We start from the raw sequence: 18,817 nt of genomic DNA, 5'->3' as shown, positions 1-18,817 counted from the left end.
TGCGAACCACCTTGTCTATGGTTCTGGTGACTACTTCAATGTCATCTATCAGGTTTAGGAGACATGATCTGCATTTTACATACCCAACATGGTTGTGGTCCAGGGTTTGGGGATTACAACTGTATTTTTTTATAAGTTGTATGATGATACGTTCCATGGCCTTGAAGGGCAGGCTTATCAGGCTAATGGAGCGCTAGTTCCTGGGGTCCGTGGTGTCTCCACCCTTGTGTAGTGGGATAACCGTTGCTGTGCACCATTCAGCTGGCACAAAGCCTGAGGTGTGGCTATGACTGAACATGATACGTCGGTGTGGTGCCTGTTCGTTCTGTGGTTTGTGTAGAACACAGCCTGGGAGGTTATCTGGTCCCATGACTGCTGTGATACTGGCTTTGGAGAGTGTTTTTTACCTGTGCAGCCGTGATGACAGCAACTTTGCAGTCTTCCATTATAGTGATGTGCTCTTTCATGGGTGAGAGGGGAGTAAAGTTAACACTGATCCTATCTGCCAGGATGTTGGCAATATCAGTTTGGGTCTGTATATTTAGTGCCATTGAGCTGTAACTCAGAACAGATCTGAGTGTTGCCATGACATGGACCTGTCTGTTGTGCTGAGATCTCCTGAGTAGACAGTATGCAACAGAGTACAGATTGGGTTAAATTCAGTCTTGTTGCATGGGGCAACTGTTTGAGGCCAGTAATCCTCTTGTTGAGGTACTTCAGTGGTCTTTACAGCTGCTGACGGTGCCTAGTCGGATTCATCACAAGTGTGTTGTGGTACTCTCTGACGTGTCTGATGACTGATGAGTAGAGGGAACCTCCTTTGACCTACATGCACAGACCTTCGCAAGTTGTGTGAACACATAGCATGATTTTCTGAGCACTTTGTGAATGTGTTTCTGGAAGTAGAGATGACTAACCACATTTGTCCATAGATCCCTTATTATCCCCTCCATATTTAGCCTAAGTGTGTGAGCATGCCCAGTATGACCTTTCAGTATGTTGTTGCCTTACATTTGCTTGGTTTATTTAAGTGCGTGAGCATGCCCAGTATGACCTTTCAGTGTGATGCTGAATGAAATCCACTATATTTGTTGAAGTGTGTGAGCATGGCCACTATAGACATTTATACTATATGTGTGTGGAAAATCAAGTTGTATTTTTACAGCAGGGCTCACCTTTGTGTCATAAATCAACAGGGATCATGCTGTGCCTGCAGGGCTTCCATGAGACACTTTGCATAGACTTATTAACATTTCTACATACAGGGGGGACAGCTATTCTTTGTACATTTCTACCCGGTGGCACACCTGATTATTACTGTGGGTGTACATAGGATGAGGGGTTCACCTGACATTTATACACATTTGCTAGGCCTGCACTGCTATGTAAGGTACTCCATTTCAGTCTGTACTGTTGCCTATCATACTGGCTTGAGGCATACTACTGTACTACAGATCTTAGCGTCCACTGTCACGTATATTAGATTGCGACTTCATAGCCTACCCAACCCACATCACACCGCCTGGCCTGCTGTTCTCTGTCTGCATAGGCCTGTGGGGGAGGTTACCCATATGCCTCTTTAGGGGCATGCTACAGCATTTCTTTATGTTTGCATTAGTGTACAATTGTCCTGCTGTGGCTGTGCCAGTGTAATGCTGCCATGGCTTAGTGGTTCAGTACTGTGACTATAGCGCACAGTATCCTGGGTTCGAGCCCTGTCACTGCTTTTTATTTTCATGTTGGGCAGACCAGACTGCTTAAAGAACAGTAAAGCAGATATGAGCATGTTTACCTGACTTTGCTCAACTTTGCCCGACTTTGCCCGACCTTGCCCAACTTTGCCTGACGTTGTGCTAGTTAGCTTGGGCAATTTTGTTTACATACACTAAATAGTGGTAAAAGCTGCTTAGCACTGCTTTATATTGCTTAAAACATGGCAATCATGCCTCAGGTGGCGCTGCAGGGCTGCCTATGTCGGATGCATATAGTACACTCCCTATACATGTGTGGAAAAAGGTAGTGTCAAGTTAGGCATCCCTTTTATTTTATGTGCGAGTCAGAGAGAGGTATCATTTCCAGGGTTCCTACTGAGCCAGTGTATGTGCTATGCGTTGCCTCTTTGCCAAGGCTGAGGCATACTGGGCACGCCTCCTTCTGCATACTGGGGCAGGCTCAGGTTGTTCCTCCTCCGAGTCACGCTGTGCCTGCGCAGGCCTTGGCAATGGTGGGGGGCTGTTTGGCCCTGCCCCATGCTGTTCCTGCTTCAGCTGTTTTCGCAGGATCATATTGTGTAGCATGGCACATACCATGACAATTTGGGTACATGTAGTTGGTGAGTACTGCAAGGCTCCACCAGATGTGTCCAGGCACTGGAACCATGACTTGAGCATCCCAAACACATGCTCGATTACATTTCGTGTTTGTGCGTGTGCCTCATTATGGAGTTCTTCTTCAGGAGTGTGTGCATTTCTGATGGGTGTCATCAGCCACAGCTCCAGTGCATATCCAGCATCCCCCACTAGGTGACCGTCAGGGATGTCCCCATTGGCAAATGTCTGGTACAGCTGCATCAGACGCCAGATATGGGAATCGTGGTAGCTTCCAGGGCAGCCAGCACACACATTCAGTATTATGCCCTGGGCATCGCACACGACCTGGCAGTTGATGGAGTGGAAGCCCTTGTGGTTGATGTAGGCCCTACCCCGCTCATCAGCTGGTGCTTTGATGTGTATGTGCGTGCAGTCAATTGCACCCACTACCTCAGGATATTCCACTATTTGATGGAAGAGATGCATATTGCTGGCGAATACCTCATGGAAATTGGGGAAATATGCATGCTCGCTGACATGTCATTCAGGAACTGGTGCAGTACCCTGGATGCTGATGCCTGTGAAATCCCCATCATATCACCAGTTGGTCTCTGGAAGGTACCTGTTGCTAGTATTCTTAGGCCAACACATACCTTGGTTTCCATTTGGATGGGTTCCCCTCTGTTGGCTCTGTGTGTGAGGCGTGGCCTGCACAGCTCAACAATTTGCTGCAGGAGGTCTCTGCCCACTCTATTGCGCTCCACTATCTCCAGCTCATGTAGCCCCTGGTAGGTTACTCTGGGTCTATAAACTCTTCTACATCTTCTCACTGTGGGTTGCTCAGCAGCATTCGCAATGGCACCAGCCTCAGCATCTTGCACATGTTGCCTTATAACAGCAATGGCAGCCCCTAACATTTTTTTGTCTCAGTTAAGCTTTTTAAGTTTTCACTTCTGTTTGTAGACTGCAGTGTTGCAGTGCTTCTGAGAAAAACATGGGGGAATGTTGTTTGCAGAGTTTTAAGTGCTGGGTTGAGCTAGTGTACTGCCTGTGTAATTGGCTGATTCTGATTGATTTCACCTGGCAGCTCTGCTAGTTCTTCTTGGTTAACTTCCTACTACTTCTTTTCCTTCCTTTTCCCTTTCTGTTTCCACAGGGCGCAGTGCCACACAAAAAAGTGCAAACACATGCACGTGAGCGCACATGCATGCACACAGGCTTACACAGGCTTATACAGGCTTAGGCGGGTGCACATGCATGCACACAGGCATAGACAGCCTTACACAGGCTTACACGGGTGCACACACATGCACACAGGCTTAGACAGGTTTACAGGAGTGCACACATGCGCACACAGTGTAAGCATCTTTGCAAGAAACTTTGGTGATATCCACGACGTACACCTTCGGTTTCTGGGTTGCAGTTAAGACAACTGTAGAAAGGCCTCTTCCAGTCCTGAGTAACTCACAGCAAACACATGCCACTCTGCTCCAATAACCTTACAGTCTTTGATATATACCCCCTCATGATGTCACCTATCTTGTACTCTACTACTCCCCTAATCCTACACTTACACCGTAGGGACATGGTTCACATGGCAGGGAAGATTGGGATTCACTATCCTTATCCTCATTTGCATAGGATTGCCTACTAATGCTTGGTTACATCTCTCAAACTGTGCTCCCCCCCCTTAGCAACCACTACTCAGTAGTCATGTTGTCTACAGCCTGCCATTCACCTGCATGGCAGAGGAATATTTTTAATAAAATGCCTATTTTTGGCTTTTTTGTTTTTATTTTCTGTTTTTTATAGTGCCGCACGTTTGCGTGGCGCTGCGCTATGCTTAAACATCGAAGATCAGGGAAAAAAAATATTATTTTTAATATTTTGCAACAGATTAAAATGACAACAGCCTTATATTTGGCAATTGGCATGCTTCCTCAACTTGCTGCATCCTTTATTTGGAGCTGTCATAGCTCCGTTTTGCTATTTGCAGAACAGTACTCCATTACCAACGGAGTACATTTCTGCAAATAACTCTACTCTTACTCGGACAGGTTAGTGTTTCCTGGATCGCAAATTTACCTCATTTGCATAGCTTTCAGCAGCAAATGAGGTAATTTTATAACATAACACTGTCCGTGCAAGAGTAGTTTTAGGAGCTCTCATGCATGCCTCTGCCGGCTGTTACTGGATCGCTCGGCAGACATATTGGCTGTCTAGAGTCTTACTCTACTCTTAGACTCTGTGCAAGCCTTCGTGAATCCGGCCCATCATCTATGCACAAGACAACATCAGACAAATTTAGCACCAAATTTTCATCAGGATCATTTAATCAGGGAGATCTTTTTTTTCTTTTACTGGTATCGACAGAAACAGAAGAGTTACGGATTTCTCATCTATACATAAACAGTAATTACTTAATAAAAAGGAACATTTTTGGATTTTGAATTTAGGGGTATTACTTTCCCAATTTAAATGAGAATATTTGATTAGTTTTATTAAGAATGCATTTTATTAGTGTGTTTATATCACATGGCTATGATCATTTTTTATTTCTGGGTGTGTATTTCATTTGTTTCTAAAGCAGTGAACATGCATTTGGTTTAAACCTGGGTCTGCTGTTAGACTGGATACACTTGCTGTTCGAATATGTAAAGATTGGATTAGAGTACTAGACTTGTTTGGTGTTTCTGTATGTGTTGTGTACACACACACACACACACACACATATATATATATATATATATATATATATATATATATATATATATATATATATATACACACACACACACACACACACACACACACACACACACACACACAAAGTTTATTTTCACATGAATGAGTAATGTGTAATATACGTTTTATGAGTATGTATTTTTGTATGTCTATATCTAAAACAAGCAAGTTTATTTTCACATGCGAGGAACAAAAGGTTAACTACATATGATTGACACTTACCATAAACCCAGCCTATACATATCGACTCAAAAATGGCAACAAACAGTAAACACATTCCACTAGCAGCGTAGGAATCCATGAGTTGAAAGACATACATTCCACCCTTTAAAAACAATGGAAAACAGAACATATGAATGTTTGATTAGCTTTGTTTTCAGACAAGCACAAAATATATCACATATATTTTTTACACAATGACATACTAATTTACATTATTTAAAGCAACATTATTTTTCTTTATAATTTTAACATGTACTGTTTACTTCAGCTACATCACAGCTGCACTAGTATTTAACAATTTTTACCTGGATGAGGCTTCAATTCCTCAGTTTGTTGCTAATGTTGAGAAGCATTTACCAATATCACTATATGTGATTTATATTTGAGCACCAGCAGTCTTTCTTCATGTGTGCTCTTTTGTCTTTACTCAGTGGCTGTGAGAACATGGCCTTAATGTATTTACATAAGGGAGTGCAGGGATGAAGTCTTCCCAATGGAGAGTTTCAAACAGGGGAAATAGACCTGCCAAAGAAAACTAATTTTTAAAGGTATTTCTTTGATTTGAATATTTGACTAAATTGTTCATCAAGCTGATCTTTCAGGGAGCTATAATTTTGCAAGAAGTAAGCAAAGCCAAACTCTCACAGCATTCAGTATACAACGAGGAGAGTTAATAAAACAAAAATCAATATCATTCCCACAGCTTACGTCATCGACATACACTAGCTTCTAAAACCCCAAATATCGTATTTTATATGCTTAACAATACCTTGCTTATTAATACAGAAAAGACATTGCACACAGTTAGTTGTTACAGTTTTCATTATCTTATGACTAATTAATATTTATACTCAGTCAGCTTTCCAGTTATGTTACTTTTATGATGAAATAGTATTTATCAGGTTTACTTGCCCATAAGTACACCAGTGTACTAGAAAGCACTTCTGCTCTATATTTGCTAGCTATAGGCTTCTCAAACATATAGCCATGGGATCATGGGCATTTTGATTATGATGTTTTATAGTTGGTGTTTTGTTTGGAAATATCCAGTGCAAAATGAATTTGCAGAAGACAAATATAAGGAAAATGGGGAAGGTCATTAGTGCTGAAGTCAAACTGTGATGCACCAAATATTACTTTTTCTCTCAGGTGTCAAGATGATTGCAGTATACCTCACATACTAATAAAGTATATAACCTGCCTTATGCAAAATGCAGTCATAATGTATATTCTCACAAACATTATTCTAAAGTGTATATTTCAGCTGAACATATTGTTAAACTGTAATAATGGATACATTGATGGACAATTCACTTAGCTGTTATAATTTATACATTGAGTGGCAGCTTTTTTAATTAATGACTGAATTTTTGGATGAATATTTTGGGCAGAAAGAACATTTCTAGATTGGAAATGCTTCTTTTTTTTTTCTTCTGTTTCATTGCAACCCTTTCAATCCCACCCTGTACTTAAACACTGCACTACAATGAGACTTATCCTTTCCACCCACTCAACTTGTAACAATGACTTCCATTTCAAATCCTGCACAAATCATTGATATTTAATTTCAGATAAAACAACATGTGTCTTAATATACATTTCAAAAGACATTTACAAATGTTTCTTTGTACAGCAAGCTATGCAGCTGTTCTCTAAAGCTCTGCAATTAATCTTCAGTCAAGAATATACATGATTCCAGATGGATGTCATCAGTTTGTTTTATTTTTATTTTTCCTACCAGGAGCTGTGATTTCTTTGGCCAGTTGCCACCCCAGTAACTGCCATCTGAAACATTGAAGTAGACTGTGCTTTGTACCGCTTTGTGCCCAGCTGTCTTCTGTTTCTGTCTTTATAGGTATACTTATATTAAAAATATATGTTTGTGCATGTGTATGTGTGTGCGTGCAAATCCAGCACTCAAAATATTATCCAAAAAGAGTTTGATTAGGTCAGCAGCTTCTAAAACTCACAAAACATTTCACTAATGAATCAGCCACCCCTTTTTTAACATTAATTCAAGTGCTGGATTTGTTTCCAGATATTACTTTTGTACCCATGCATCGCATTTGCACCATTTGTACTAATATATATATATATATATATATATATATATATATATATATATATATATAAAGTGTGTGTGTGTGAGCATATATATGTGTGTGTGTGTGTGTGTGTATATGTAAAATATACATGTACACACACACACACATATATATATATATATATACACATGTGTATATGTATATATATATATATATATATATATATATATATATATATACACACACACACACACACACACACACACACACACACACACACATATATACATACATATAGGTCTATTTCAAATGCTCGAAGTTGTAGAACATGAAACCACACATCATCAAGGACGAGATGATCGATGTTCTACAGCAAAGAACATGAAAGTAGACTAAATTCAAAAAGATAAAAACTCTGCTTACAAGTTTTTGCAGGGGGCAGCCCTCACACCCCCTGCTACTTAAATATACCAATTCTGAGATCGCACTACAGTGAAGAGAATGGTAAATTTCGCATATTTCTCATTCCATGCCATTCTCTTCATTGTAGTGCCCCCTTGCAAAAACATAAAATAAGACGTTTTCACAATTTAGTTTTTTTTTTTTTAGTTTGATATTGTAGAACTTCGATCCTTGATGATCAGAGGTTTGATGTTCTGCAATTTCAATACTCGGAAGGAGACCCATACATACATCTCAACTACAGCAAATTCCTCAGTATTTACCAGTTTTGTGGGCAAATTAATGGGGTGCCATGAATTTCCAAGTGGCCCCCTCAATTCTTGATTTTTTTTTTGTTTTTATTTAAAAGATTTTAAATAAAGGATGAAGTTATCAAGCAACACCAGTGTAACATGCATGAGCATGCGTGATGACAGTACTGTTTTGGTCTTAATTGTGGAAATAATTAATAGCAAGAGCAGCAGTAGCAAGTGAAGCTAGCCTGCCCTGTGCACAATTTAAATTATTTAATTTCTGTAGAAACTGCCCAGTGACCATCCATCACCGTGAAGAATGAGGAAAATGTACTTGCTTCGGCGGCTTGACCTCCTTTTGCAGGTAAGAAAAAAAGACAGAAATAAAAAGAAAATAAAAATGGTCATATTACCGCGTACCCCTATATTTGTACATGCTGTGCAGTCTTGGTAGATAACTGCATGTTTTAGAGGAGGTGGCCCATGCTGTTCAGCAAACATTAAGAAGCAGTTAAGAGTAGAAAGAAAGATGAAATGCATTATGCTGCAAAAGGTGTCCCTTTGTTTTTTTTATATAGGGGCTTACTGAGTACATACCTAGCGCATGGTACTGTTTTGTACCAAGCTGAGCTAAAAAGCAGAGGGTATGTATTTCAAGATAGAACCACGAACAAAGCTGTTAGCCAACCAAAACTTTAATGTTTAAAAACTCTTTAAAAATAATAAAGTTTACACAAAAACAGCATTAAGATGAGTGCTTTTGTCTTTTCCTAGAAGGGTCTGGTTGGTTAACAGCTTCAGTCAGCTATTCTGAGTAGTTCTCTGACTGTCTTAAGGTACATTATGCAATACTATCCAAAATTATGGCATAAATAAGTTTTTCTTTACAGTCAGAAGTCGGTCATTAACTTCCATGTAGTATCAAAAATATAAGCTCAATATAATATAACAGCGATCTAGTAAGAAATAAACTGCCATTTCCAGTTCTCATTTAACAGCTGGGGAATAAGATATTTGCATACCCATAAGCTCTGTTAAAGGTCTCTAAAGAGACCAGCCATTATCTGAAGAGCTAGATAATACAGTTGCAAGTTTGATGATCAGAATTCAATGGTAATATCTTTTCTATATATTTTTAAATAACTTTTTTTAAAGAATATAGAGTGAAGTCTCACCATAATGTTACCAAAGATTACTTTTTCCATATATTTAGGTCCACAATTAAGTAGCATTAACTTGATTTTTGTTTTGTCTGTAGTTTTATATATTACAATCTAGAAGATGATAATGTGTTAATTTAACTCTGCATTCTTTTATGGTGTGGAGGTGAAAGATCCTGTGAGGAACATGGAAAACATTATTGCATATATTATTGACTGAGATATACATAAACATTTGTATTCTGCAGCTGCCTTGAGCTTTGTGTATTTAGTAAGCCATGCTGTTGAACAAGAAGATAGTGGTAAATTCCTCGAGTATGTTTATAACCTGGGAAAACTGACTAGAGAGATATGTGTATGAGCGTGTTGAATAGAGATCTGAGTTATGTATTTAACTGTATGGGCACCCGAATGGAAACAAGCCAGGTGAATGGATGTGCATAAGTCTAGAGCTCTACAGTCATACTTGGCATGTTCATGTAGCTTTTTTAAACAGTCCACATGATTTGGAGCTTTTAGAGTGGGTAATACTTGCACCACCTCAAGTCCTCTTGTATTATAAGTAAGAATGTTGAATGTGTCTGTAGTGGTAGAAGAAGTTCACTGTGGGCAGTCAGTTGCAAATCAGTAATGCAGTATGTCCTCACCACTGTCTCACTTCTGCTTACATTTAGAGTGCATATTTGTATTAGAAGAACACAGTACTTTCACATTTTACAAGTCAGTGTGGATATTTGCCTTTTTCAGTTGCTTTTACATTACACACTGCATTTTAGTCATCTTTGAGGAGTGAGTCTTGAATATGAAAAAAGTATGTTGTTGTGCAGCTGCTCTGTTGTGGAGCCTTGAGAGCAGACGGAACATTCTTTGCTAATCTGTGTAGTTCATCTGCGTTCTCTGTGTATGTATGTATGTATGTATATGTATATATATATATATATATATATATATATATATATATATATATATATATATATATATATATATATATATATATATATATATATATATATATATTATATGTGTGTGTATACATATATATATATATATATATATATATATATATATATATATATATACATATGCGTCTGTGTGTGTATTACACATCAAGATTCAGAAGCTGTTATGGAAGGCAGTATTTGGTAATCTGTAGATTGCACAGAAAATGAACAGGGATAGTGTTATTTTATTTATTTTATTGCTGTACCTGTCAAGGTTTACTGGTTGCAGGGACCAGCAAGAAGCTTGAGTTCCAATGACCGCAGAATACAAAGATTTTTGGAAGTGCTGAAAAAGGCATGTAGTATCAGTCATCTGGAGATGGCAACAAGTGCTTGTGCATACATACTTGAAACTACTGAGGGAAATGGGGATGGATTGCTGGGGGAAAGGTTTCCTTTTGGTGCTTGTACATACTTAAAATCACTGAGGGAATGGATTGCTTGGGGAAATGTCTCATTTTGGTGCTTGTACATACTTTAAACTACTGAAGCGAATTAAGCTTTTGGCTTTTTGCTATGGGTCCATGTCTCCTAAAATTGTAGTTTTCAGGCAAATCACTGGCAATGGCAGATCTCAGAGGACTGAAGTCAGAAAATAACGGCAGGCAGCAGACACTACATTTGATTTCCAGACTTCATCCTTCAGAAATTTATGCTATGCAAAATCTATTATTCTCTCAACAGTCTATGTTTGGAAGAGCAGTATTTAAATTGAGAATTGTATTTTAGTTTCATACAAGTTCAAAGTTTTATAAAAATTCAGATGTTAATATACATAAAACAGTTTTGTTCTGGTTACTAGTTTATATTTTGTCTTATTTAATATTAATGAAGAAGGCTGAAGCACAGTTGCAGTTAATTTTAATTTTGTAAAATAAAATTGTATTTTAGTTTTGCACAAGCTCAAATATTAATAGAAACGAAACACTATTGTTCTGCTTACTTTGTGTTTCATGATCATATTTTGTCTGTTCTTTAGTTTGCCTTTAAAAGTTGGTATTCCACAATTCCATTGGACTGGGCGGGGTTGCATAATTATGTATGTAAATTTTATGTCAATCAGCATACAGATTTCTATCTATTTTTCAAAGGCCTTTGTCCAGATTTCTGATGTTTCCAAGTTGAAAGGTATGGGACCCATATATATTTATTATATATATAGGTTTACTATTAAAATGTCACCATTCACTTACCTGACAACCATACATTTGAATTACACCATTCCGAACCTGTGTTTTGCTGGCCATTCATAATTTAGAACTACAGATCACCATAAATCCATCTCTGTCACACATATGAACATCGCACAATAGAAGCCATCGTTATGAGATGACAACACAGATGTGTCGCGTTCTTGTCTGTCGCAGTAATGTAGACGCATATAGGAGGCGTGGCATAATGGAGTGATGCGAGGAAAGTATAGTAGCTGACATAAACATAGCGTGGGAGTTTACACCGTGGAATTAAGTGGACTTTCAGAACCTGTTGACAGACAACATTCATTACAGGCTATTTGACAGTAAAGAATATCTATGAAGGGTGAGTATGAAACATAGAAATGCTGCAGGTACAGGCATATTAAAATAGGACAGGACAGATTTATATTAGTATAACTAAAGCCTGACAGGTAAAGTTTACAACTGATGTTAGAGCTGTCTAAGTTATCTGCATGTGCATATGTTGAAGTAATTGTAGTATGCAAATGTTATCCATACTGACATGTATATAACTTTACATATCTGCATTTCAGTATGTGACTATAATAGCATCTGTGTCCTACTGGACAGGAGTACAGTAACTGTTGTTGTATTGGTGTAATTATTAATATTAATTTGGATGACATGGCTGCCAAATTAAGTTGAATGTTGACATGTAGTCTGCATTATGATTTAAAATGTGCGTTAACTGTTTATATTGTTCTAAAAGTTCAACTCCGGGATTCATGAAGCTTGCGCCAGGCGCAGGAGTAGCATCGGCGATCTAACACCAAATATGGCTGCCGAGCAATTCAGGTACGAGCTGTTTCCATGTGCACTACCAGCATATGCCTGAGCTGCGCAGCTCCCGGTGCATGTATGTCAATTACCCCATGTGCAGCAGTGTAGCATGCAAATAAAGGTATATAGCGATTCATGAAGTGGTGCAGGCATAGCGTAAGCATGAAGAAATGTAAACCAAAAAAAATGGTTTACATTTTTTCAAACATAAAATCAGAGCCATGAAAGTGGACCAAATTTACGTATTATAATGTTAATATATGCCAATGGCATAAAAAAACATGCACAACACATAAAAAAATAACATTTAATGTCATGGTCACACTAACGCAAAGTAAATTCGCAGTGCATCGGTGCGCAAACGGGATCACAATGAAAATATATTTAGGTGTCATAAAACTGCAATATAACACAATTCATGAATTCCCCATAATAGTCAATGGCACGCATGCTACACCACAACCATGGTGCAAGGGTTGCTAAGGGTCTGTGACATTGTTCTACGCGGTAACTAGGAATTAGTAGTCAATGCCATGCAAATGAGTCAAGTAATACTGAATCGCAAATTTCCCAATGGCGTAAGGATGTACCATATGGTGTAGCGTTACAACACCGAGGAGTGGCCTGGAGGTAAACATGACATCAAGAGAGGGGCGTGCCACCGTATCTGTAAGCACACTGGCTCATTGCTAATCCATGTTGGGTGTTGCTAAGCAAAGCCGCAGGATAGGAGTGTGGAAGTAGCCATAGCTTTGCTTAGCTGAGAGCACATAAGGTAACCAAAAGTTCATGTGAACGTGGATGAAAACGCACATGAAACCTGGTAAACGGATGTCCACGGCGTGCATCACAGCTGAAACAGGAAGGATACAGGAAGACAATAAGGAAATTCTGAAGCATGGTCATTGGAGTACAAATGAGTAATTAACACCTACAAACTTGCAGTGGGCCATAGACAACAGCTAACAAGCCTGCTAGCAGCTACCTGCAGAACAGGAAAGGGGAGGTGCCGTACAGCAAAGAAAAGAGAACTGTCACAGAAGAACAAAGCAAACCTGCTGTAGATCAGCTACATAACACATTTCTCAACACAGTCCTGGGTTGTGGAAGCACAAAACAAGAAAGTTGGAAGCTGGATGCATGCCTGACAATGGGAGGTGAATTGGGTTGAAAATAGAAGTAAATGGCAATAGATGAATCACAGCAGACAAGCGTAAGTCAACAACAAAGGCCCCACAATAGCAGTACCTGCTGTAAAACCAATAATTAAGATACCCTGCAGCTGGAATAGCACAAACACACCCAATTACACCAGCATCATTCATTGCACAATAGTATAAGTTGTGAAAGCCCCACAAACACACTTGTATATTCTCAGACACTCTGCACCATTGGTGTATACAGATGGGGGACTTTCAATATGTATCTGTTAGGGGCTGTCATAGCTTTGATTCACCATCATGTGTTGGAGACTGACGGTGGTGTGGAGGATGATGCTGACAACCATCTCAGGCACCGGAGGAGGAAACGAGTGTTCAGACCCAGGTCAACCTACCAAGGGCTACATGATCTGGAGATAGTAGAGCATTACAGAGTGGACAGGGACATCATACAGCAACTTGTTGAGCTGTGCCGGCCATGCCTCAGAGCCAGAAGTAACAGAGGGGAACCCATCCCAGTGGACACGAAGGTACGTGTAAGCTTGAGAATACTAGCCAGAAGTACCTTCCAAAGGCCAATTGGGGATATCATGGGGATCTCACAGGCATCAGCATCCAGGGTACTCTACCAGTTCCTGGATGCCATGTTGCCACATGCCAATGAGCACATACACTTCCCCTAAATGCAGGAGGAGTTGGCCAGCAATATGCGTCTCTTCCACCATGTGGCGGACTACCCGTAGGTACTGGGTGCAATAGACTGCACACACATACACATCAAGTCACCACCCGGTGAACAGGCTAGGCACTACATAAACCACAAGGGACTCCCCTCCATCAACTGCCAGGTTGTGTGCAATGCCCAGGGCATTATCATGGATGTGTGTGCTGGCAGTCCTGGAAGCTATCACGACTCCCACATCTGACATGCCTCACAGCTGTATCAGGTATTTGCCAGGGGGGAGATCCCATATGGCCACCTAGTGGGGGATGCTGCCTACGCACTGGAACCGTGGATCATGACACCCATCAGAAATGCACACACAGCCATGCAAGAACGCCATAATGAGGCACACGCAGAAACCAGAATCATCATGGAGCGCGTGTTTGGGATGCTGAAATCACAGTTCCGTTGCTTGGACATAACTGGTGGAGTCTTGCAGTACTCTCCAGTAACATGTGCCCGAATCTTCATAGTATGTGCCATGCTACACAATATGATTCTGTGGAAACAGCTGCAGCAGGGACAGAATGGTGAAGGCCCTCACAGCCCACCACCATTGCCAAGGAACCTACAGGCACAGGGGGACTCAGACCACAAACACCCAGTGCTAACCCAAGTAAGCAGACGGAGGTGTGCCCAGTATGCCCATGCCTTGGCAAAGAGGGAACAAATAGCACACACACCGACAGTGTAGGCACTCATGGACTGACACCCTTCTCCACCTGCACACACAGCAAACATGGATGGCACACACACACACGACCACCTGTAAATTGTCATGTATAGGTGGTCTAATGTATGCATCCTACATAGGTAGCCCTCAACTATTGTACACACAACCACCATTGGCACAAGGTAAGTCAACACCTGAACAGTATATTAAGCTATCAGCATGTGTCCATACTGTATGTACATGTTCATAGATACATAGGTAGGTACATGCCCAACCACCAAGGCCACTCATAAGCATAGGCAAAATGTGTCTGCTGTCGCCAACCCATCAATCAACTAACTGTCCCTCTGTGGAGCAGAGCCACTTGCGGGATCCCTGGGGTGTAGCTACTGTCTACCACCCACTCTGCAAGGATTCCCCGGAGTGTTAGTGAGGGGTTTTGTATAATGTAATCAGGGATGTGTTTCCAAATAATGGGGAGTATCCCTGACAGGAATCTTCACAGATGTGTACATGTTACATAATATGCCTTAAACACAACTTGCATATATAGGTAGTTCTCCATAGAATAATAAACATGTGGAACACACAACCGCTGAAATGTAAGTTCATCACGCTTGCACTACCAGTGCCTGCTCTGAGAGGTAAGATAGCACTGCCAGGATATAAGACAAACTGGCTTGTACACAATGAAAAGTGTATTTTATATATATATATATATATATATATATATATATATATATATATATATATATATATATATATATATATACATACACATCATCATATATATAGAGAGAGAAAGAGAGTGATGTCGATATATAGACAGGTTAACAACATCTACATGACCATGGAGGTACATATAAATGGGATACCTACCACATACCAACTGCTTTACATACCGACGCACGTAATCCCGAGGCTTAAGGTCCGAAAGAACACAGTACCGAAACACCAGATGCGCGAGGTTAATCTCACGATGTTTATGGACAGTTAGTCAGTGCTTTTGTGTGGTTGTGGGTTAGCTTTGTGCATCTGTTTGCTTGACCTAGGATGTAGACTATTAAAGTAGGGGGTGGTGTGTTAGGCACAGACACCTACATGGGGTGTGCAGGGGGGCTTGGCCACCTGTTCATACTTAGTGCAGGATGGTTTGTTTGCATGTGTGTGTTCCATGTTCATGTTACATTCATGAGTTACTGTCGATGTCGGTAATGTGGGGTATGGGAGTCTGTTCCCGGGACTGTGTGCATCGGAACAATGTGGTTTTGGGATTCCTTAGGTCTCCCGTATACAGTGGTTGATGTGTTCACATATGTGTATAACATAGACCATAGCAATCACACATTCCGCCACTACCAACCTTTATGAACAAAGGATATGGAGAGTATATGCCTATACACCATTACAAATATGCACTATGGACATAAGCCAATGATAGTGTTACCACCTGTTCCACTTTGTGAGGGACACTCCCTCTTTGAGTGGTTGTGTCATGACTAAATATATTAAAAGTGGCAAATGTCCTGGGATTGTAGGACATAATTATGTCCCATATGTACTGTAATAGTTGCATACAATAGTTATTTCTGCATCTAAAGTACCTACATGGTACAGGAAACAGAATTAGCTACTAAACTGCTACAAGAATAAGCTTATAATTAGGCAAGAAAGGAAAGTTCTATCCCTGGTACTGACCGTGGGTTTGTGTCAGCCTGTAAAATCAGATGTGTGCCCCAAAAAGGACCCAGTATGGACATATGAAAAAGTGGCAACCCTAGCCAAAGAGGGTCAGTCACCAACACAACTACAATGACTGCAAATACCTATGACAGAAATACACAGCTATCATGTAGCAACACCTTATTACATTCAGATGTATTACTGAAGGGTTTCAAGGACTAACATCATCTGCATGCTATATAGGAAGCACATAACAGTGCCTTAATGAATCACCCTGCAAATACCATTGTATTAGTCCACAAAAGAATAGGTGTTCAAATAGGGAAGGAACCCTCACGCACATAGTGATTATGTATAAAAGCAGTTCTTACACACCTGCATTTGCTAAGCACACCCACCAACATCACCCCCACACTCAAACATATTACAATACAAACTGTAATAACATCACACATCATTCACACACTGTACGACATCTGCAGAAGCCTTACCATACCTTGTCAGAGACACACTAACATGGCCCTAAGTGAAATAGCGGCTGTTATACAATGGAACAGCTGCTGATGTAATAGGGTTTGTTTGCACTAATCCCGTTTGAGAGGGTTGTGCGTACACCGAGATGTCTTAGAAATTAGTGAGTAACAACACAGTATGCTACACTTGTACACCAAATCAAGGATGTCTGGTGAGCACACTGTACACCACATAACAGTTCATGCATAGCCATATGGCCTTAACCTGGACAAACATCCTTGCCAGACTTAAACATCTGCAGAAGTATCAGGTACAAACAAACCCTGCATAAGTAGCACTGTTCCGAAATATAACAGCTACATGTAGAACTAAATCATCTAGCCATTACACACAGTCCACGGGAGTCATGAAGCTAATATATCTCTGTGTGTCTCTATATAGCTGTTGAAATATAACGCTATAACACATCTAGGCCATCTCCCTCGAAAGTAAGGCAAACGGACAACGCTCAAAAGGAGTACTCACTTATACATCACTGTTGTCATGGTATGGGCTAATGGAGTAGCTGCACAGCTGATGTGCATCCAACTAACTACTTTGGAACAGCAATTGGTGGACAGGATACCACATGTTACCGATATGTAACTAGAAAAGAATGTGTTATCACACATTCAAACCATCCATATATACCAGTGGAACATTACAAATAACATTGAAACACAAACCGAAAAGGATTGAATCAATTGTTAACAATACATTGGGTTACTAATAAGGTATGTAGAACAGTCAGTATGTCTGTGTATGTAGTACTATTCTGTAGTATTTAAAGTGCACGCAGTCCATATAGTGGAAACAGTTATCTTGTAGTGATGTATTGTTGAGCATAGTCACACTTGTAGTATTTGTGTGCACTGCTGTAGGTCACAAGGCAAACACCACATATACCACAAGGGATGCTATATAAGGGCTTTGAACAGAAATACTCCTCACCAGCCGACGTCAGTGGCAAGGTTGGTCCAATAAGTATGTGCTAGAACAGGGGATAGTATATGTTGATATATTGTAACTGTAGCCATATGTATGGGTGTAATACAGAGAATAACATGTGGAAGGTTGGGCCACTGTGCAGGTATGTTTTGCATTGTGGGATATTGTGCCAATAACTGTTTAATGTACAGTATTTTAGGCAGATATGTATTACAAGCTACATAGCATTACTGTAATGGTAGGCAAACATTAGTTATGTCAATTGGCAATTACAATACACAATAACAGGATACATATGTCTTTTAGTGAGCCGACAGTTTATCAGCATGATAGCAAAGTAAAATGGAAGAGCTATTTAACTATCCATGCACATAAGACATGTAATATGTGCAAAGGTAGGTACTTGGCTGTTTTACCAATGATATCTATAAGCCTAGCTAGCGTGTGTTGTCTTTCGCCACCCCCATAGGTTGGTTCTCTGTGCCTCTGAATGGCAGAGCCAATTGTGCCACTGTCCAGCAGAGCCACTGCAGTGATCCCTCGGTACATGTCTGTCTCCCTTGAAGAGTGCTCATGAGGGGCCCTGCCTGATTTACATTGGAATCACATTCCAAAGCATAGGGAGTGTCCAGGTCAGGAATCTATCTGTTCAGCATGTCCTACTCATTGTTGTGGTTAGGTGTATATCCCTAGAGCATGTGGCTCTCAGGGGCTTCTGTTTAGGTGGAGCATATCCAGCAATACAGGGTTGGACATGGGCCATGTATGTCAATCAGAGATCACCTGTGAGTATGTGATATGCAACTAAATACAGCTGGAGTTTCATAAGTTGAGCTGCATAGGTCATCTGTTTGAGGTCAGTAATCCTCTTGGTGTGGTACTGGTGTGGTCTTCCAAGCTGTTGCAGTTGTCTTGTAAGGTATATCCCAAATGAGGTACTGT

At 40.3% G+C, this 18,817-nt stretch overlaps 1 protein-coding gene across 3 annotated transcripts in view; it reads right to left on the bottom strand.

Annotated features, from left to right (window-relative positions):
- Positions 1–18,817, bottom strand: part of SLC6A11 (solute carrier family 6 member 11) — a 1,657,595-nt gene that overhangs the window by 238,958 nt on the left and 1,399,820 nt on the right. For all 3 annotated transcript variants that reach the window (XM_044078040.1, XM_044078041.1, XM_044078039.1), the window contains exon 12: positions 5,277–5,379. In XM_044078040.1, the coding sequence (XP_043933975.1) occupies positions 5,277–5,379 (103 nt within the window). The remainder of the gene's footprint in view (positions 1–5,276; positions 5,380–18,817) is intronic.

The sequence above is a fragment of the Protopterus annectens genome, chromosome 7.part0 (assembly GCF_019279795.1).
Source record: "Protopterus annectens isolate FY-2018-M chromosome 7.part0, PAN1.0, whole genome shotgun sequence".
Classification (NCBI taxonomy): Eukaryota; Metazoa; Chordata; order Ceratodontiformes; family Protopteridae; genus Protopterus; species Protopterus annectens.
This window is presented reverse-complemented; position numbering and strand designations above follow the sequence as displayed.